At 36.4% G+C, this 21,562-nt stretch overlaps 1 protein-coding gene across 5 annotated transcripts in view; it reads left to right on the top strand.

Annotated features, from left to right (window-relative positions):
- Gpbp1 (GC-rich promoter binding protein 1) overlaps positions 1-19,723 on the top strand; it is a 73,170-nt gene extending 53,447 nt beyond the window's left edge. For all 5 annotated transcript variants that reach the window (XM_052743279.1, XM_052743278.1, XM_052743282.1 and 2 more), the window contains 6 exons: positions 758-942; positions 2,057-2,197; positions 3,516-3,683; positions 4,917-5,104; positions 8,277-8,379; positions 18,726-19,723. In XM_052743279.1, coding sequence (XP_052599239.1) covers positions 758-942; positions 2,057-2,197; positions 3,516-3,683; positions 4,917-5,104; positions 8,277-8,379; positions 18,726-18,884 — 944 coding nt within the window. In that variant the 3' untranslated portion in view covers positions 18,885-19,723. The remainder of the gene's footprint in view (positions 1-757; positions 943-2,056; positions 2,198-3,515; positions 3,684-4,916; positions 5,105-8,276; positions 8,380-18,725) is intronic.
- The last annotated feature ends 1,839 nt before the right edge of the window (positions 19,724-21,562 follow it).

Genomic DNA, 21,562 nt, shown 5'->3' with positions numbered 1-21,562 from the left:
TTTTTCAGAGATTTTGATCTGAGTTAGCTATTGTAAAATTTTTAATTATGAAACTGAAGCTTTCAGAATTTTTTGTAAGGAATGAAGGATATACTTCTTTGTGACAATGATAGGTATGTGTAATACGTTTGATTATACATACAACCTGATTAAATTCCAGGGAAAATGTTTCATATTTCCAGCAAGTACAGTAGTCTCAAAAACGTCTTCATTTAGCAGTTATTCCGAGTACTGACTTCACATGATGCCTTAAGTTACATTAATATGGACCGTAAATATTTGAATGAATTGACATTATGAGATAATTTTTACTTTTAACTAATAGTTGGATCTAATAGACATTTAGAAGTATTGGGATTGTGGGTCCTCACTCATTGATTATAAATTTGTTAGTATAATGAAAGGATTGAAAAAAATAGGAAATTTTGACTTTTTAAGACTGGCTTAAGGGGAAACTAGAACTGTCACATTAAAATGAAAATTTTTAGGTTTTTTTAAATAAGTGAAGAATGTAAAGATACTAATTCTTGTTTTCCAATTACATCTTAGCCTGCGGTCTTCTGTATTAGTAGGCATTGCCCAAACTCTTATGTTTCATAAGGTTATGCTTAAGCTGGAATTTGACTTTACTCACTTAGATTATTTTGCCCCAAACCAGCTGGTATTATTTTTTTAAATGCAGTTAAGGTTTTGATGGGATCATTTATCCTAAAATTTTAAATTGTATATAACACATGCTTGTGCTTTATTTATGCAGAATATCCCCCGAATCCTAAATCTAGAGCTCCAAGAATGCTGGTCATTAAGAAAGGTAATACAAAAGACTTACAGCTATCTGGATTCCCAGTAGCAGGAAACCTTCAGTCACAGCCAGTTAAGAATGGAACTGGTCCGAGTGTTTATAAAGGCTTAGTCCCCAAACCTGCTGTTCCACCTACAAAAGTAAGTCCTGTGTTTAAGCCAAATTTGTTACAGATAGCTGTCCCATGTGTGAAGTGGTACTCCACACTCAGTTATTCTCTGCACTTTGACCAGTTGCTGGTTTCTTGTAGTAGTCTCCATCTGCTGTAAAAAGAAGCTTCATATATATATAAACTATTTTACTTTAGGAGCAGAGAGAATTGAAGTTTTATAATTTCTGCTCTACTGGATGCACTAGGATTTATTTGCTTGGTACATGTATTATACTGTTTACTTGGTACTCGGTTTTAAGTCTTTAAAATGCTCATGAGTTTTATTATAAGACAAAAAAGAAATCTCTTAACTTGTAAAAAATTTTGAAAATAAGAATGGTTTAGATTTAAAAAATTACTGTATTAGTTTAAAAATCACATTATTTTGTGTGTAGTTGTGTGTGTGTGCACATGTACTACCATGCACAGGTGGAGGTTAGAGAACAACTTACCATCTTGCGTTTTTGAGACAAGGTCTCTGTGAAACTCTGGCTGGCTTAGACTCGCTGTGTAGAGCAGCCTGGCCTCAAATTTACAGAGATCCACTTGTTTCTGCCTCCATTGTGCTGGGATTAAAAGCATGTGCCAGCTTTTTATTATTTTAAATCACGTGTGTGAGTATGTGTGTGGCTATGTGCAGGTGCCTGAAGAGGTCAGAGGTTTTTCAGGTGATTGTGAGCCACCTGACTTTGGTGTTGCAAGCTGAACTTGGATTGTCTGCAAGAGCTGCTGAGCCATCTCTTAGCCTCAAATTTAGATGTTTTTATTGCATATTAAACCTCTGTTTTATTTGTAGAAAAAGATGGAGCCATATATTGGGGTTCCCACCTGTAAGCCTAGCACTGAAGGGCCTGATAAGGAGGATAGTGACTTCTAGGCTAGCTCCTGGGCTGAATAGATAGATATTGTCTCTATAAAACAACAACAAAAACCAGTAATAAAACACAAGTCCTGAAGGTCAAAGAACCTCGGAGAGATGGTGAAAGTAGTAGAAGAGAACTTTTGTGAGCCACGTGTGATCATTGTTTGTTTAGTGTGTTCACCTTTTCTCTGTTTTCATGAATTTGTTTTTGGTAACTATAGATTCTTGTGTTTTTCTTTAGCCTACACAATGGAAAAGCCAAACTAAAGAAAACAAAGTTGGGACTTCTTTTCCTCATGAATCTACATATGGTGTTGGCAACTTTAATACTTTCAAGTCAACCGCCAAGAGTATTAGTCCATCAACAAATTCAGTGAAAGAGGTAGGCCACTGAACATTTCTTGAGAAATGTAATCCCCCTCCCCACCCTCAAGACAGGGTTTCACTTGGGTAGCCTTGGCTGTTCTGGAACTCACAGAGATCCCCCTGCCTCTGCCTTCCAAGTGCTGGGATTAAAGGTGTGTGTCACCACCTCCTGGCTGAGGAAGGTACTGTATTTAAAAGTAAAGACCAGGCAGGGGTGGCCCAGGTTAGTCTGGAGCCTCTTTTCATAAATGACCATTCTTCCTTAGTTAGCTTCCTAATGTAGGTTGTGCTGTGAAGCCCACTTGCTAAATCCTGATAGTTTAACAACTTATTAAATGCATAGACTTATTAAAGATGAGATGCTTTAACTTTTTTCAGTGAATTTAGTTCAGACACGTTAAAATAATTGCAGTTTATTTGATGCTTGTGAGAGTTTCACTGTAGAATTAAATCTTGGCTATGAATGAGAATTTGTACAATTTTGTTTTGGGAGTGATGGACATTTTATTAGTAGTAACAGTAAATTAAGAGAAGAGGAAAGAAAAGTATATGTGAGTATGTGGTACCTCAAGTAGTTTTATTTTTTTGAAAATCAGAGTAGGGAGTTCCTTGACTAATCTAGGATCCAAGACATCTCTGTTGTTGGTCTAATAGTTGTTTTAGGTCCCATATTGGAATATCAAAACCATATATAATTTATGTCCTCATTTGTAGAATTTTCACGTTAAAAATAGGACCAATGTTTCTAACTGGTTTATTGTTCTTTAATTAATTCTAATGCACACTTCAATGTCAGCAATTAAGCTTATGATTTATTTCTGTGGACTAAAAAATTGCTATCACACAGTTCTAACATTCAGATTATGTTTATGTTCTACTGCTTAAACATCAAGAGAAGACAAAATGAAAAGTCACTATCCCCCCCCCCCCCCCTCCTCTCACAGAAATCTCTGGGGAAATCCAATGTAATGACATCCTATTGCATAAATGATTATAAAATATTATTGGAGGTGTTTCAGAACCCTAGCACTCTGTAGCATGGCCAGAAAAATGGCTTTTTATGTGCTGTGTAAATATTTAAAGTCAATAAATTCCTGATTTTATGTATTTAAGTTTTATGTTTTGTTTTAAGGTCTGTTTGTTATCTGACCTTTATTACATCTGCAATAAGTTCTTGAGCTAACCCATTTAGATAAGTTTACTGTGATCTATACTTTGAAATCAGTTTCACCTTACAAATAAGTGTATGATAAAAAGCTGTGATAATTGTGAACTTTATTTTTACATTGATTATCTAGTTACATGTTTACAAGTGTTTCTGCATTTCCCATTAGTGTAATCGTTCAAATTCTTCCTCACCTGTTGACAAACTTAATCAGCAGCCTCGTTTAACTAAACTGACACGAATGCGAAGTGATAAGAAGAGTGAGTTTTTGAAAGCATTGAAAAGGGACAGAGTAGAAGAGGAACATGAAGATGAGAGCCATGCTGGCTCAGAGAAGGTAATTGAAATTGCAGTGATTCTTGATTTGACAGGAACGTACTTTTAAACTATGTGGGTAAATATTTAGAACCTTGATAAACTCCAATTAAAACTTGATCTTTGGTTTTCCTCCTGCTAAGCCCATGCCAGCAGGTTCCTGTCTTTGGGGGGATGTTTGAGGGTCTTATATGGCCCAGACTGATCTTTAACTCTGTGTAGTTGAGGCTAACCTTGAACTTCTTATTCTCCTGCCTCCACCTCTGGAAAGCTGGGTACCCACACACCTGGTTTGGGCAGAAGTACTTGTGATGGTGCCTAACACTGATGCTAGAGTCCAGGTCGGCTCTGTACATTGTTTCAGATGTGCTTGACTTCGTCATTGCTGTTCTGTGTAGTCGCTGAATACTTTCGCAGGATTAGAAATGAGCTCTGCTTTCTTAGCTTGATTCAGTTTTGAGGAGCCCTAGCAGGAAATGGAAAAGGCAGATAGTAAGATCAGAGCCTCTAATCCCCTGGTTCCCTACCTGTGTGCATCTTCAACAGGTTACTTCCTTGACTCCCTCCCTATTGATGATCTCCGTGGTGTCTTCCCCTTTCTCGTCTACCTATTGTCTGGCCTCCATCCTTAGGGGTGCTTCTATCCACACAGTTGTAAATAAGCCTTCAGTAAACCTATATTAAAATTGTAGAAAAAATTTCATCTCCCTGTAAAGAAAGATAGCTAGCTTTTTTTCTGAAACTTCTCATTTTGTATTTTTCTATGCAAAAATACATGGATTTTGTTGTGTTTTTTTTTTTTTTTTTTTTTTTTGGGAAGATAGGGTCTTAAGTAAGTAGTCTAGGCTGACATGTAATTTATGATCCTTTGCTTTAGCCTCCGTCACATGCTGAAATTACAGGTGTGCATGACCATGCCTGGACACAAATCTATCCTTTTTTAAAAAATCCTTTTACCTTGGCACTGTGGTACATGCCTATAATTCCAGTTCTCTGTAGACTGGAGCAGGAGGATTGATGCAAGACTGAGTCCAGCAGGGACTACATAGCAAGTACCAGCTGCTAATTATTCCTTTTTCTTTTCCTTCATATTTAACTTTTTGGCCTTAGGTATTTTTGTGAGAATACCTTTGAAATTTAATGATGAATAATTTAGATTTATGTATTTTTCATGAGAATCTAGATAGGTTCTTTTGGTTGTCAGTAACTGTTCTTTAGAACTCACTCTTTTTTTTTTAAACTCCCTAAAATTCAGGATGACGACTCATTTAATTTGCATAACAGCAATAGTACTCACCAAGAAAGAGATATAAACAGAAACTTTGATGAAAATGAAATTCCACAAGAGAACGGCAATGCTTCGGTGATTTCTCAACAGATCATTCGTTCTTCAACCTTTCCACAAACTGATGTTCTTTCCAGTTCACTTGAGGCAGAACACAGGTTAGTAATTATTTCTATTTTTTTAGCCAACATTATCTCTGTTCAAGATTTTACCAAGTTTAAGTGATTGATGGCTTATTTTTGTGATGCTGGGTACTGGATCTAGGTTCTCACTTGTTACTCTACATGTGCCATAGTCTTAACCCTTAATTTATTTCTCTTTCTTTTTTGTTACTGGATCTTACCATATAACTTTGGCCAGTCTGGAATTTAGTATGTAGGCCAGGCTGGCCTTGAACTATGCCTGGCACTGCCTCTTGAGTGCTGCTGGGATTAAATGTGGGCCACCACCTAACCCTCATTTGTTTGCTTTTTAACATGTTTATTAAAAATAAGGTTGACTCGCTTTTAAATGGGCAGATGTTTTGTTATTGCATTTACAGTTGTGTTTCCCTTGTGATTTAATCATTTCACCCTGACTTACATAATCACTGATCTGTTTTCTATATGGAGTTGATTTTGGATTGTATCTCGGCTCTTTCATGCTGGCTTTGATTAAGCCTAATTTCATTCCTGTTTTAGAGTATGCCAGTACTTTGTTCTTTTTTTATTGCTCAGTAGTATATTGTATGGCTGCATGACTTTATATTCATTTTTAAGATTCATTTTATGTGTTTGTTTGCTTACGTTTATGTCTGTACCACCACATGTATACCTGGTATCTACGGAGGCCAGAAGAGGGCATCAGATACCCTGGAATTGGAGTTACAGATGGTTGTGAGCTGCCATGTAGATACTGGGAATCGAGCCCTGGTTTGCTGAAAGAGTAGCTAGTGGTCTCAACTGCTTAACATCTTTATTTTCCCCCACTTCCTAAGTATTAGAAGTAATGCCTTTACAAGCATTCATGTGTAAGGTGTTTTTTGTTTGTTTGTTTTGTTTTTGTGAACATTAAGAAAACGTTTCTTTAGGGATGCTTACCTTATAGGGCTTCTGCCTAAATTAATGAGATAGATTATATGTAGAGAAATGAAAATAATGACTGGTGCACCGTGAGGTATATGAACTATTCATAAGAAGATAATGATGGGAGATTGAAAATGAGAATCTATGTAAATGCTATTAATAGCAGAATTGCACATCCTGTATAACACTGGGTAGAAATTTATGAAAGCTAAGCACATCCATTTATATTAATGTGGAGCAGTCTCTACATGGGTGCAAGTTACATGTTAGTAATACTATATTGGGTATTATCCCAGTATGTAAAGGGAAAATGAAAAGTGCCCATTTGAATTAATGAAAATTTATATTTATATGAACATATGTGCACATATAGAAATGAACAAATGTATACATACATAGGAAGTTTCTTTTTGAAAGATTATATATGTACTTGAATGTTTTTCATTGACTGTATTTCTGTCTCACAGAGGAGCCAAGACAGATGTTGATTATTCAGTGTCTCAAAGTCAGTAAATTGTGTAGTTCACATTTAAATCTAGGAAATTAAATTAAATCTAATCCTAGAGCAAATAAATTATGGTTATTCTTAACCTTTTGTTTGTGGGGGAGTTGGGGATTGAACCTGCCCTGCTAGACAAGCTTTCAACCACTGAGTCCTATACCTTAAGCCCATAAAACATTCTTTTCTCTAAGCTTACAGAGTTACATTTAGATTTCTTTTAGTTTACTTGTAGACTTCAGGTTTAATTTCTTTAAGAAAATGTGATTTCATATGTGAAAAAAGATATCATAGCTTCGGTTTTCACTTAACTTTATTTGCAGTTCATAAGTACATATAACCTTATAGTGGATGCATTTATCAGTAATGAACAATAGTTTCTAGAGATAATTCTTTGTTTTGTATTAAATAATCATGTATTAAATAATCCAGCTGGAGAGTTAAGAATACTTGTTCCCTTCTCCATTTCTTTTAGTGTTGTTGATTGAACACAGGGCATCACAAATGTTTTTCAGTTCTTATAAGTAAAAGAAGGAAAAATGGTCATAGCAAAAGCAGTAAGTTCTATTAGTCTTAGTTTGTGAGCTTTGAATTAGGTGATACTGAATGATTAGGGTAAGTAGAAATGCCATTTCTTTCTAAGGGCAGCCATCTATGTTATAGTCAAGACAGTGTATCAGAAAAGCCAGTGAATAGAAATCAAAGAAATAATTAATGCTGACTCGACTGTATTGGTTTTGAGGTTGTTCAGTGTAGAACATACTAATTCTGGAGGCAGAATAATAAAATTCTTTTTCTTTGCTGTGAAGTAAGCAAATTGTTGTACTTAAGTGACCCTAATTCTTTTTCTGTAAAATATGAGTAGCATGTTAGGTACTATTCAGATCTCTTGAGTACTAATATATTCTTTGAGACTTCGAAAAAATGTATGAAATGATAACACCATGATATGTAATAGATAAAAGTTGAAAGACGTCCAAATAGAAATAACAAATATTTAAGGAGTGCAATTAAAAATACCAATTTTTAAGTGTCCTTAAAAAATGCAGAAACTTCAAAGTTACTGCTTTATGTGCAGCATGTTTGTCCAACAAATCAAAATGGTTAGTTCTCTGTTAGTCTTTTCTTAGCTCTGTTTTCCTAAAAATGGAAGTATTTTCTTTAAAAAAAATATTGAAAAGTTTAAACTGTTATTTTTCATTATATAGTTCTAGGTTGATAACTTTGAAAAATCGTGTTTCTGTTATTGTCAAACATAATGCCTCTTTTCAGAATGAATTGTGTACTAAGGATAAGTGAATGTCATACACCCAAGACATTGGTAGAAAATAAATTGTAAAATGCAAGATAGGGCATGCTTCTGAGTCTTTCTTTTCCAAGTAGAAAACCTAATGGAGAGTTGAGAATATGTTGGATTGTGGTGGTATTGAAAAAGAAAAAATGGCATTATCACTATTAGTATAAGTGTTTGCCATTTTTTATTTTTGACTCTCCTATTCGAAGTTTCCAGCATAGAGAACCTTGATCCTGAAGATTAAGCAGTCAAGCAATTCATTCTTATTTACTACTAAATATGGTTTGCTTGCTCAATTACTCACTTTTAAGAAAATAAACTCAGAAGTCCTTTTGTATCTTGGGTATCATATATATCTTGTATCATAGTCTGTGTAGCAGACTATGAATTGTGTTTTCTTGTACATAGTATTAAGGGAATAATTGCATTACCCAGGTGAAGCTCTAAATTAAAATTACTTTTCTTCTTTTCAGATTATTAAAGGAGATGGGCTGGCAGGAAGACAGTGAAAATGATGAAACATGTGCTCCCTTAACTGAGGATGAAATGAGAGAATTCCAAGTTATTAGTGAACAGGTAAGGAAACCTAAGCCTTTTAGATTCACTCTTAAAACAGCCCTTCTTAAGTGGAACAACCAAATTATAAGTAAACACCATGGTGGTGGGGGCAGCCTAATAGTTTTGTATTTGTTTAGGAATTTACTAGCCAGCATACTATAGGCCAGAATTCCCTTTGAGACAAATCTGCAGTGACTTACTGTGTGTACAGTGTCTAGGGAAACAAAATACTTAGTTTTTTTGTTAATCCAGACCTTTAATTTGGTTATTGATTTGACATGGGTGACAAGTTTTAATTAACTTCGCCTTTGATCCTTCCCAAAAAGAATATTTAATATTCTAAACAATCTTGTTTTAGGTCTGTATACTTTCCTTTCTGAAAGAGTACTGGGAAACATTTGACAGAGCATCAAAAAGTTATTTTTCTAAATCTATTATAGATTAAAAAAATAGTTCTGGCCGGGCGGTGGTGGCGCACACCTTTAATCCCAGCACTCGGGAGGCAGAGCCAGGCGGATCTCTGTGAGTTCGAGGCCAGCCTGGGCTACCAAGTGAGTTCCAGGAAAAGGCGCAAAGCTACACAGAGAAACCCTGTCTCGAAAAACCAAAAAAAAAAAAAAAAGTTCTGGTCAAAGTGAATTTAGTATTTTCCTCATTGTACTTCTAAAATTTGCTTAAAAACATACCACATAAAATTTACTAATTTAATCATCTCTCGCACCCCTACATTCAGCTCAGTGTCTTAAATGCATTCATATTGTTTGACAGCCATTACCACTCTCCATTTCCACAATTTTTTTTTTGTATGCCCAAACACCAGCCCAGTACCACTAAATGATAACTTTCTGTTTCTCTAGTCCTGGAAACTACTATTCTGCTTTCTGTCTGTATGAACATGATAGTTTCCCGTGCCTCATATCAGTGTAACCATACACTATTTGTATTTTTGTGATGGTCTTATTTCTCCTGGTATTATACCTTCAAGGTTTGTATATGTAGCACTTCTGGGATGAGGCTGAGTAGTATTCCATTATTTGCATGTATTGTATATTGTTTATTCATTCATCTGTTAATAGACACTTGGGTTGCTTTTACCTTCTGGCTACTATGAATAATGCTGGTATGAAAATAAGTGTAGAAGTTCTTGATTTCAATTTGTGTGTCTACAGTAGAATTGCTACTGAAAAAAAAGTTGGCCCCAGGTGATGATAACTCAGCAGGTCAATGCATTTAACACCAAACCTGACAACCTGACTTTGATCGTAAAAATTCACATGATGTGGTGCTGGGAGGTTGCTTAGCAGTTAAGAAGAGCATTGGCTGCTCCTCCAGAGGACCTGGTTTCAATTCCCAGCACCCACATGGCAGCTCACAACTGCTTGTAACTCCAGTCCTAGAGGATCCAACACCCTCACACAGACAAACGTGCAGGCAAAACACTACATAAAAACAAATCTTGTACACAGTGAATAAACGTTAAAACAAAGTTTTGAACATAGTTGAGCAGGTGTCTTTTGTGGTATGATGGAGCAGCCTTTGGGTATATGCCCAAGAGTGGAATAGCTGGTATAGCTGTGAATTAAGCAAATTGTTTTAGTTAAATGATCCTAATTCTTCCTCTGTAAAATATGATTAGCATGTTAAATACTATTCAGGGCTTGTGAGTGCTAATACAGTCTTTGAGACTTTGAAAAAATGTTTGAAATCGATAACACCTTGATAAGTAATAGATACAAGTTGAAAGATGTGCAAATAGAATTAACAGAAATATTTAAGGAGTGCAATTAAAAAAAAACCCGTTTATTACAACATAAGTGTCCTTAAAAGAAGCAGAAATTTTAAAGTTACTGCTTTATGTACAGTACACTTGCCCAACAAATCAAAATGGTTAGTTCTCTGTCAGTCTTTTCTTAGCTGTCAAAAAAGTGGAAGTTTTTTCCTTTAAAAAAAAATGGAAAGGAGAGTAAACTGTTATTATCTTTAATTATATGTAGTTCAATTCCTCATCTTCTGAGAAATTGCTGTATTGGTTTCTAAAGTACCTGTACAAGTTTGCACTTATACCAGCAATGGAAGAGTGTTCCTCTTGTTCCCCTTGTTTCCCATTCAGGACAGCATGAACTGTCACTTTTTTTTTTCATCATAGCCATTCTGACAGGTGTAAGGTGGAATCTGAGCCATTTTGATTTGCATTTCCCTGATGTCTAAGAATACTGAACATTTCATTAAGTGTTTCTTGGCCATTTGAGATTCCTCTGTTGAGAATTCTGTTTAGAGAATTGGGTTATTTGGTTTGTTGATGACTAGTTTCTTGAGTTCTTTACATATTTTGAAAATTAGCCCTCTGTCAGATGTGGAGTTGGTGAAGATCTTTTCCCGTTCTGTAGGCTTCTGTTTTGTCCTAGTGATGGTGTCCTTTGCCTTACAGAAAGAAGCTTTTCAGTTTCATGATGTCCCATTTATTAACTGTTCTTAGTGCCTGCGCTATTGGTGTTCTGTTCAGGAAGTTGTTTCCTGTGCCAATGTGTTCAAAACCATTCCTCACTTTCTCTTCTATTGGTTTAGTATGTCTAGATTTATGTTGCGGTCTTTGATTCACTTGGACTTGAGTTTTGTTCGGGGTGATAGATATGGATCTATTTGCATTCTTCTACATGTGGGCGTCCAGTTAGACCAGCACCATTTGTTGAAGATGCTTTCTTTTTCCTTTGGGACTCTATTTCTCATACTGGGTTGCCTTGTCCAGCCTTAATACTGCAACTCAGTATGCATGTTTGGTTGATATCCATGGAAGCGCTGCCCTTTGCTGAATAAAAAAACAAAACAAAAAAAAAAAAAAACCAAAAAACTAAAAAACAAATTTTTAGGGGTTGTGAGATGACTTGGTGGTTAAAGGTGCTTGATAAAGCCTGATGACCTGAGTTGGATTCCCAGGACCCACAGGATAGGAGAGAACTTAGCCTATGTATTGTCCTCTATAACATGTGTTTGCCCACATATTCATCCTTGATGAATATAGGTGGGAACTGGAGATACAGTTCCGTGTTAAGGTCTTCTTGAAGAAGACCCATGTTAAGTTCCCAATACTCACATAGCAGTAACGGGATCCCATTGCCTCTTTTGGCCTCTGGGTACTAGGCATGTACATGGTGCACAAAGATGCTCACACATGCACATACTATGCAAATAAATCTTTTATAAATAAATGTAATTTAAAGAAGGTTTTTGCAAGACCACTGTTTTCCCAGGGGATATATCATTTTACATTTCCTGCCAACAGTGTATATATAAGAAGCGCTCCAATGTCTCTACATCATTGTTGATACTTGTTATTTTCTGTTTGTATCTTATCTCTTACATAGTATAAGTTGTTAACTCAGTGTTTTTGATTTGCATTTCTCCAATCATTTGTGTCTTAGTTACTTTTCTATTGTTGTGATAAGACACCATGACCAAGGGCATGCATAGAAGGGAGAGTTTATTTGGGACTTACAGTTTCATGGGGTTAGAGTCCATGATCAGTATGGTGGGGAGCATGGTGACAGGCAGGCATAGATGGCTGCACCGAAACTGTAACTCAGAGCTTAAATCCTAAAGTAGGAGTCAGGAAGAGGAGGAGGCGAGGGGAGAGGAATGGAGAAAGAACTGGAATGGTGTAGGCTCTATGTGGGTATTATTCTCATTCCACTACAGTTAATGAAGTTTGATCATCTTTTTATAGACTTATTAGCCATTTATATAGCTTCTTTGGGGGTAAATGTCTGTTCAAATCCTTTGTGCTCCCTCCTTTCACTACATGCTGGAGATCATATCCAGGGCTAATAACCCATGTTAATACAAGTGTTATATCACTGAGACATCCCCCCACTCCCTTCCATCCTTGTCCATACACACACACACACACACACACACACACACACACACACACACACACACTCACACACTCACTCCTTTATTCTTCTCTAATACATTACATCCCAACCAGTTTCTCCTCTCTCCACTCCTTCCAGTCCCTCCCCTTTTCCCCAGATCAACTCCTGTTGAGAGAGAGAGAGAGAGAGAGAGAGAGAGAGAGAGAGAGAGAGAGAGAGAGAGAGAGAGAACGAGAGAGAACGAGAACATGAATGAACGTATTCCTTCAGGTCTCCCACTGAACATGGACTAGCAAATAAGACTGGGCACAAACCCTCATCACAGTTGGAGGAAAAGGGTCCCAAGCATAGGCAAAAGAGTCAGTACAACAACTCCAAGATATGTACATGCAGAGACCTATATAGGCTCTGTGCTTGTCTCTCTGTGTTTGTTTCTGTGAGCCCTTATGAGCCTTGCTTAGTTGAGTGTGTGCTGCGTTCTTGTAGTGTCTTCATCCTTTCTGGCTCCTACAACCTTCCCTCGCTTCTTCTGCGGGGTTCCCCTGGCTCTGCCTAATGTTTGGCTGTGGGTCTTTGCATCTGACACCCATTTGACAATTTGGGTAGCACTGATCTATGAGTACAGCAGAGTATCATTAGGAATTATTCTTTCTTTTTCTTTTCTTTTTTTTTTTTTTTGGTGCCAGTTGTGTTTGGTTCTATCCTGGGTCTCTGGGCTGTTGTGCCTCTGGTTCCTGGCTATCTAGGCAATGTCAGGCATGAACTCCCTCTTGTGGCATGGGCCTCAAGTTGGACCAGTTATGGATTAGCCACTCTCAAAAGTTTTGCACCACCATTTCCCCAGCACTTCTTGCAGGCAGGACAGATTGTAGGTTTTAGATCTTAGTGTTTAGATTTTTCTGTCTTTAATAGTGTAGAGTAAAGGTCCAACTTCATGTGGATATTAAATTCCTTTTTGGGTTAATGTGACCCAGCAGACAAGAGAGAGCAACTTAAGGTTAACTTGGAATTTGATCCTCAGGACCCTTTGGAGAGAACCAAACCAGCTCTGAAGCATTGTTAACCTATGCGTGCACTCATACTCTTACTCTAAATGTAATAAAACTTTAAAATAAACAGATAAATAACAAGTACCCAAGCTAAACATATATATACACAGGGGGTTCTTTCTGGGCTCTCCATTTCTTTGGTCGGTGTCAGTTTAAGAGTCTTTTCCTTTAAGACAGAGTCTTTAGCACTGGCTGCCCTTCCTTCTGTAGCCAGGTTTCTCAGATACGCTAGACTAAATGGCAGACCTACCTAGTCATGCAGTGCTGGGGATTGCTAGGCAGTGCTGGCTAGACAGACTCCACAGCTCTGCACTGCTTTGATTACTGTATTTTTGTGGTAAGTTTTGAGAGTCAGGAAGTATGGCCCTCCAACTTTGTTCTAAAAGATTGTTTTGTGGTTCCTTTACATATTCCATGTAAAATTTAATAGGGAATTTTCTTTTGTCTTTATCTTAAAGCCTTTTATATTAATGTATATTAATTGCAGAAACTAATAATGGTTTCATTGTGAGATTTTATAAATGTATGTAGTGAATTTGATCATAGCCCTCACCCACCCCTTACCCTCTCTTGTCTGCCTTTCCCTTTTTTACTGAAATAGTGGGTTTTCTTTTTTCTCAAAGAAATACCATTGTTATTTCAAATGGGATTGCATTGAATCTGTAAGTCATTTGGGGATAATATTAGCATCTCAGCAATATTAAATCTTCTAAACCATGAGCATGAGATGGATGTTTTCCCATTGGTGTGGAAGTATATCAGACTTTAAAACCCTTTGTGAACTTTATCCATTGTATAAATGAAGTTGTCTTCCTTCCTTCCTTCCTTCCTTCCTTCCTTCCTTCCTTCCTTCCTTCCTTCCTTCCTTCCTCCCTCCCTCCCTCCCTCCCTCCCTCCCTTCCTCCCTCCCTCCCTCCCTCTCTCCGTCCCTCCCTCCTCTCCCCTCTCCCCCCTTTCTTTTAGGGGGGAGGGATTTCAAGACAGGGTTTGTCTTTGTAACAGCTCTGTTAAGGGACCTGCTTTGCAGGCCAGGCTGGCCTCGGACTGCTTGCTTCTGCCTCTTGGGACTAAAGGTGTGTGCCACTGCTGCCCAGCAATGGAATTGTTTTCTAAACAATTCTTTTTGAGTCATTTGTTATCAGTATTCATTGTCTTAGAAACAGCTGATCTTTCATGTTGATTTTTATGTATTGTAACCTTGGTGTATATTAAATTCGCAATAGTTTTTGGTGGTGAGGGGTGAGGGCAGCGTTGGTGTTGGAATTTCGTCTTTTGCAAACAGATAATTTTGCTATTTCTTACTTCTTTTCAACTATTTTTTTTTAAATCAAAAATTCTTAATGAACCTGGTTTTTAACACGATTGTGAAATTTATGACCATAGAATAATAGTAGTTTTGAAAGATTAATTTTTTTTGTTAGGCATGTGCATAGTTTTTATACAGAATTTCACTTTAAATAGTTGAGCTTTTTTTACTCAGTAGTATAAACTGATCATAATCCAGAAGAATAGTTCTCTCTCCATCCAGATTTTTTTCATTTGCCTTTGTATTCGGTCTTTATTCCTAATTCTAACTGGCATCCATTTACCAATCCGCTTTCTGTCCTTAGGAATTAGTTTTTGTGGAGTATGTGCTACTAAGCAAGTACTCTACCACGAAGCTATCCCCAGCTTGAATGATTTATTTTGAGTTTAAAGAAAGGTACCATTCAAAATGTACTGAGCACCATTGGTATGAATAGTATTCCAAGGAAAACAGAATGTTATATTACCAAGACTTTAAAGCCATGTGATGACTGAGGCATGTAGCTAAAACCTTATTGATAATAAAATACCTAACTGCCACAAAGGTATTAATTTTGTATGCTGTGAATAGGAAACTAAGGATATACATAAAGACTGTATTTTCTGAACTAATGATGAAGGCATGGATATATTTATATTAAGTGTTATATAAAACATTTGATATTTAGGTACCAAAAAAAGATCATTAAAGATGTTTTTAAAAGGGTTTGCATTGTACCTGGTAACACAGTTGGAGCATAATGATTCTGCTTTTAAACTCTACTTCTCTAACAAACATGTACTGAGTGTTTAGATATGCTTTACTATCCAGAGTTGAACTCCTTTTTCTAGCATACAGTTTAGTGAGAGTATAAACTCCCATGTAAAGCAGATGGTGATAATAGTCTAAATGTTGCAGGTGAGGATCAAAAAGCAAATGAGTAGGGTGGTAGAGAAATGCAAAATTAATAATTTTCCTCATAGAATTTACTCCCCAGTGGTCAGTGACTTAGGAAAATTTAATTAAGGACATGGATTTGAATTGGCCTTTGACAGATAAGATGAAAGAATTACATTGTTGGAACAAATTGTAAACAGGCAAAAGTAAGAGATTTTGCTAGGGCTCGTAGAAGCAGAAAGAGAATTGGGTGGAAAGCTTTAAAGTATGACTTCACAATGTATTGTTAACTTTAGCTCGTAATTTCCACTAGTACCATGTTAAGTGCTAAGTGTTAAGCCATTGTGTAAAGTAGGTTTATTAATACTACTCAGTACATGAGAAAATTAGAGCTTCTATAACACAGTTAATGAATTGAGCAATTAGAATTTGAGCCTGAGTTCAGCTGAATTACTTGCTCTACTTGCCTTTAATCATGGTAAAGGGGTATGTTGAAGAAAGATACACTGGAGTCAGAATATGAAGGGCTTTTAATGTCATGTCAGGAGTTTGTTTGTGTCGTTATTAGGTTCATTAGAGGTTTTGTTAAGATAGGTACACTTATAAAGGATACAGTGTAAGTGTTTTTTTGTTTGTTTGTTTGTTTTTGTTTTTTGTTTTTTCGAGACAGGGTGGTTTCTCTTTGTAGTTTTGGTGCCTGTCCTGGATCTGGCTCTGTAGCCCAGGTTGGCCTCGAACTCAGAGATCCGCCTGGCTCTGCCTCCTGTGAGTGTGGTTCTTAAGAGTGGAATAAGGCTGATAAGTTGGTAATATATTGCAGCAATTAGGATTGCAGCCTACACTGGAGAAATGTTAAGTAAGGTGGTTCTAAAAAAAAAAGATCTGAACTATAATCATTAGGATTTTGAAGTATCTGAATGTAATGATAGTATATTAATTATAAGTAGTGTAGATGGAGAGAGGAGCTGATTTTAAGGAAAAACTAAAATGTAATATATAAAATAATATATACTGGGTGATGCACAGGCTTATAGAAAACTTAAGGAATAAAGACATAGATTTGGAATGAGATGGCTTCTTCCTTGGTAAAGTGTTTGCCGTGTAAGAGCTGATCTCTTCCACCTTTATAGAAAGAAAAAGCCAGACATGAGCAGGGTCTTCCTGTAATCTCAATCCTGGGTAATAGGAAGCAGAGCTCCAAGGTCAGAGATGGGCCCTTTAAAAACAGAGATTGAGGAAGACATCTGGCGTTGATCCCCACCCTCCATGTCCATTGATTGATACTTATATCAGCATGCGCACACACATGCACACGAACCGGTAACACACAGAAAAGATAGAATTGTTGGCTAGCTGAGGTGAATGGATGGCTTGATTGATTACTAGATATGATTAATTGAAGGTCTTGATATAGCCCATTCAGCTATGGGACTTTGTAGTTCAGGTTGGCTTTAAATTCACAGTCCTCATTCCTTTGCTTCCCACGTGTTACAAGCAGAACTCCAGGTTTAACTATAGACTCTTGTTTGTTTAAACAACAAACATAAGCAAATAAATGGAGACCACTTGAAGAAGACACTTGACACGGACCTATACCCTCTACACGCACGCATGCACGTTTATGCCACCATACTTATTTAGCTTCATTTTCATTGAAGTTGTCCACAGATGATCTTAAGCTGTGACAAAATGAGATTATATTGGCTCATAAACTGGGTGAAGTAAGAATAGAACTTTGATGAATAGAGAAGCATTTTTTCCGAGAGAGACCAGACATACTTATAAATGTCAGGTGGCTGGGAACATTAGAGATGGACGTGTGGTTTTTTGAAGTAAAGATGATGACATTGTTTGTTTAAACTGATGGGAGGTGAGCGTCAAAAGTAAATCAAGATAGAAAACATGCTAAGAGAGAAATGGGAAGGGAAACTTAAAGCTTAAGCCACTAGGTATGTACATGTGTGTGTGTGTGCTGTGTTGTGTTTTGTTGTGTGTTGTGTATTTAACCTTAGCTATAGCTCTTTGGATTTGAATAGAAATTCTCATAATTAAAAGAACCCTCATCTGTAAAACCTATAGACAGTTCAAATATTAACTTACTTAGTTTAATTTGATCTCTGCAAACTTAACATTTAGAGATGCACATAAACATTAGCCTCATGGTTTTCATGAGAAATTCAAAAGGTCTGAGTTAATAAGAGTATATATTGTCATTAGTTTTATAGTTTTATGTTATTTTTAATTGGGGTGTCTATTTCCCCCATTTTGAGAGGTGATGTTTTTGACTGAGGTTTATCATTATTATTATTAATCTTTACTTTTTTTTGTTTGTTTTTGTTTTTGTTTTTCAAGACAGGATTTCTCTCTGCAGCCCTGGCTGTCCGGAACTAGCTCTGTAGACCAGTCTGGCCTTGAACTCACAGAAACCTGCTTGCCTCTGCCTCGTGAGCCCTGGGATTAAAGGAGTGCGCCACCACTGCCTGGCTTAATCTTTATTTTTTATTTCTTACTTTGGGTATTGAGGCTTTTTTCTTGTATCTTAATTTTGTGTGGTTAAACATAGGACTCTTACTTTGTATACTTCATTTTACTTATTTTACAAAGCGTGAATAAAACCACTTGCCAGCCTTGTTAATTTAGGTCCTGATAATAAAGAGATCAGTTTAATGGTTATGGATTATATGCCTTAGTCGCACCTGCAAGTATATTTATTGCAATGTTTGTGTAAAACAACAGAAGTTTGGGAAGGTTTGATACCTTAGTGTGACAGTTTTGAATCACTTCTGCTCTTGGTACTTCAAAGATCTTTCTACTCTCTCTTTTTTTTTTTTTTCCCCTTCATAGTGGGTTGGGGGTGGTGGTAAATGTTTGTTCCCAAAGAGTAGATTTTATTTTTCCATTTCTTTTCTTATTGTAACAAGGTCTTGCTCTGTAGCCAGACTGGCTTGGAACTCTTGTGTAGCTTAGGGTTCACCTTGACTTTAAGATCTTCCTGCCTCTCAAGTGCTGGGATTAACAGGTGTAGGCCACTGTGCCCAACTAAGAATAGGTTTAGGTTAATTCTATTAGAAAATACCATGTTAGAATATGGTCTAACCCATGACTATTGAAATAGCTTATTTAGGGGCAAGATGTAATTATATCTGGAATTTTCAATGAAAATTTAATGTAATTATTTCATGATTATGAATAAACTTCATGGTTATGCTTATAGTATTAACTCTTGGGGCAAAATTAACTTGCTTGTTTTTGACATTTTAGTTACAGAAGAATGGGCTGAGGAAAAATGGTATTTTGAAAAATGGCCTGATCTGTGACTTCAAGTTTGGACCCTGGAAAAACAGCACTTTCAAACCCACACTTGAGAATGACGACACAGAGACAAGTAGCAGTGACACGTCAGATGACGATGATGTGTGAAGGATTTCCTAACAGCTTTAGACATTTTAGTGTGATCCATCTCTCATGCCGTTTGGGGTGAATTGTAAAAATGAAGAACTATAATTTATGTAGTGAACTACCCCATTAGAAGATGATTTTTTTGGGGGACTTCAATATGAAGAAAACCAAGAATGTTGTGTTGGGCTGTGTTGACCATTATTTCTTTGTAAATGAATGTTGTAGAAATGAGGACTTTGGTTGATCCAACATTGACTCTCTTCATCACTGCAGCATTTCTCTCTGACTAGCAATGTGACGATGTAACAAATGAGATTTTCTCATTTAATAATAAAAAATTGTGTAATGTTTTGCAAAGCTTCTGTCTTAAAATGTTCAGGTCTTAAGGTCAAAGGCAGCTTACAGTTTTGCTTGCAGAGTCATACCTTTTTCCAACAGTGGAAATCTTCAACTCTACTTTGTGCATCTCCTTGCCCCACTTCCCCCTAAAACAAAACAAAACAGCAAAAAGGAAAACATAGCATGTTGGCTAAAACTGGAGCAAAGTGCACTAAAACATTAACTTCTTGAACTGAAGTCTTGTACTAAGTCACCTTTCAAAACAAATTGCTCTGTAGCCCTTTGTAGCGCAGTGGATGTGAGAGAGGAGACGTGCCAGGTGTTCTTCCAGGCGTTCTTCGAGCTTTAGGAGGTGCTTGTCAAGAGCTTTCTTTATTTGGTGTATTGTCAGATCAGGATTTTCATAGCTGATTGGAAGAGTTGTGGGAAAACCTATTTTGATAAATTATTACACATGCAGAAAACCTGATCACACTGACTGGATCTGTCCACGACATGGAAAATAAACTGGATTTTCAGAATATTGTTGTTCTCTGTAGTGTTCAAGGTACCGGTCTCCAAGTGCAACATGCTGTATTAATGTCTTGATTTTATACTTTTCTTTATTAAAAAAAAAATGAAATTTCTTTGAGGTTAGAAAAAGCTTAAATTTTTACCAATTCACAAAGCTATTGAATGAATCTTGACTATTTTCATTTGCAAGGAAAATTTAGAATCATTTGTTTTGATGGTGTATTGGACTATTTTGGTTCTGTATATTTATAATCAATTTTCAAGCTTTGTTTTTCCCTCAGTTGCTTTTGTTGCTCTGTCCCAACCCCATTCATATCGGTATATTCTATTTTTAAAAATACTTTTTATTTATTTATTTATTCATTCATTCATTCATTCATTCATTCATTCATTCATTCATTTATTTATTTATTTATGTATGTATGTGTATGTCTGCATATGAGGAGGACAGAAGGGTGTCAGATCCTCTGGAGCTGAAGTTACAGGCAGTTGTAAGCTGCCTGATAATTGGTGTGGGTCCAGTTATTGAACTTGGGTCCTATGCAAGAGGAGTATGTGCACTAAACCATCACTCCAGCCCCAGTATATTCTTATTGTAAAGAGAGTAGTCTTAGACCAGAAGTGTTATGCCAGACTGGTCTTTTTGCTTTCTTAGAAGGCTACAATGTTTTATCTATTTCTGTATCAGTCTCCAGCTTTCACCAGAATTTTGTTTTATTTTTTCTTGTTTTGGTTCCCACTGAGACCTGGGGTAATGAATAAATTAAACCAGAAAACCCAACATTTTTACCGCCATAAAATTTTTGAGGCTAAGTATTAACAAAGTATTAAATATAGGTTTAAAAATGGCTTTTTTTTTAATTTGGAAAATTGCCACAATTCAATCTAAATGGGAAAAGTTAACTTGTGTCAGCCACAAAAATACCTAAGGGATCAAATGACAGAGCTGGCAGTATAACATTGAGTGTCTTTGGATTGCACTATTATTTGCATACTAGGATAATGAAAAATTGGGGGTATCTTTATATTTAGGCGGTTCTTTTGCCTTAATTGCAATATAGATAGCATTTAGGTAATGTTTGTTATACTCTAATGGAATTATTATTTTATAAATATGGTGAGTTACAGCAGTATAGTTCTAGCCATTAAGTGATGGCATAACACATTTGGTTATTAAGGAGATGGACACACATACATGTTTAAAGCTAGCACAGTTTTAACTTGCTATCTAAAGAATGGGCTCCTAATAAAAGTTTGGATCCTATTGAAAGGAGAGTCTACAAATGCAGATTGGTTCAGTTGCAGGGCTAGTGTGCAATTATTGAACAGAATTAGCTTGTTGTTGAGGGACACAGTTTGAATACTCAACTCATTTCATTTTCTGTACAGCAAGTATTTAAACAAGTATTTTGTTGAGGTATATCATTGCCAGAACTGCATACAGTCACCACAACCAAGGTAGTGAACCATTAATACACTGCCCCAAATTTCTTGAGACTTATTCTTTATAAGTTCTTTGACTCCTCACTCCCACATTTCTTGTATAAGTTGTAATTAATGAGGGAAATCTTATGGTAATGATTTAAAATAGCTTATCAAAATGTATCTTATTTGAATTTAAGATGATTTAGAATGAATATAATTTCCATAAGTATACTAAATTCATCCAAAAGCTATTTTATTTGAAAATAATGCAGATCTCACTTTAAGCAACTCAGTTGTCAATTTTAGCTTAGTTTCCTAATTTCTGACTAATTTATATCTTTGGTTTTTCGAAACAGGGTTTCTCTGTGTAGCTTTGCACCTTTCCTGGATCTCGCTCTGTAGACCAGGCTGGCCTCGAACTC

This window comes from Peromyscus californicus, unplaced genomic scaffold (genome assembly GCF_007827085.1).
Source record: "Peromyscus californicus insignis strain IS unplaced genomic scaffold, ASM782708v3 Scaffold_18__1_contigs__length_77618521, whole genome shotgun sequence".
Taxonomy (NCBI): Eukaryota; Metazoa; Chordata; class Mammalia; order Rodentia; family Cricetidae; genus Peromyscus; species Peromyscus californicus.
This window is presented reverse-complemented; position numbering and strand designations above follow the sequence as displayed.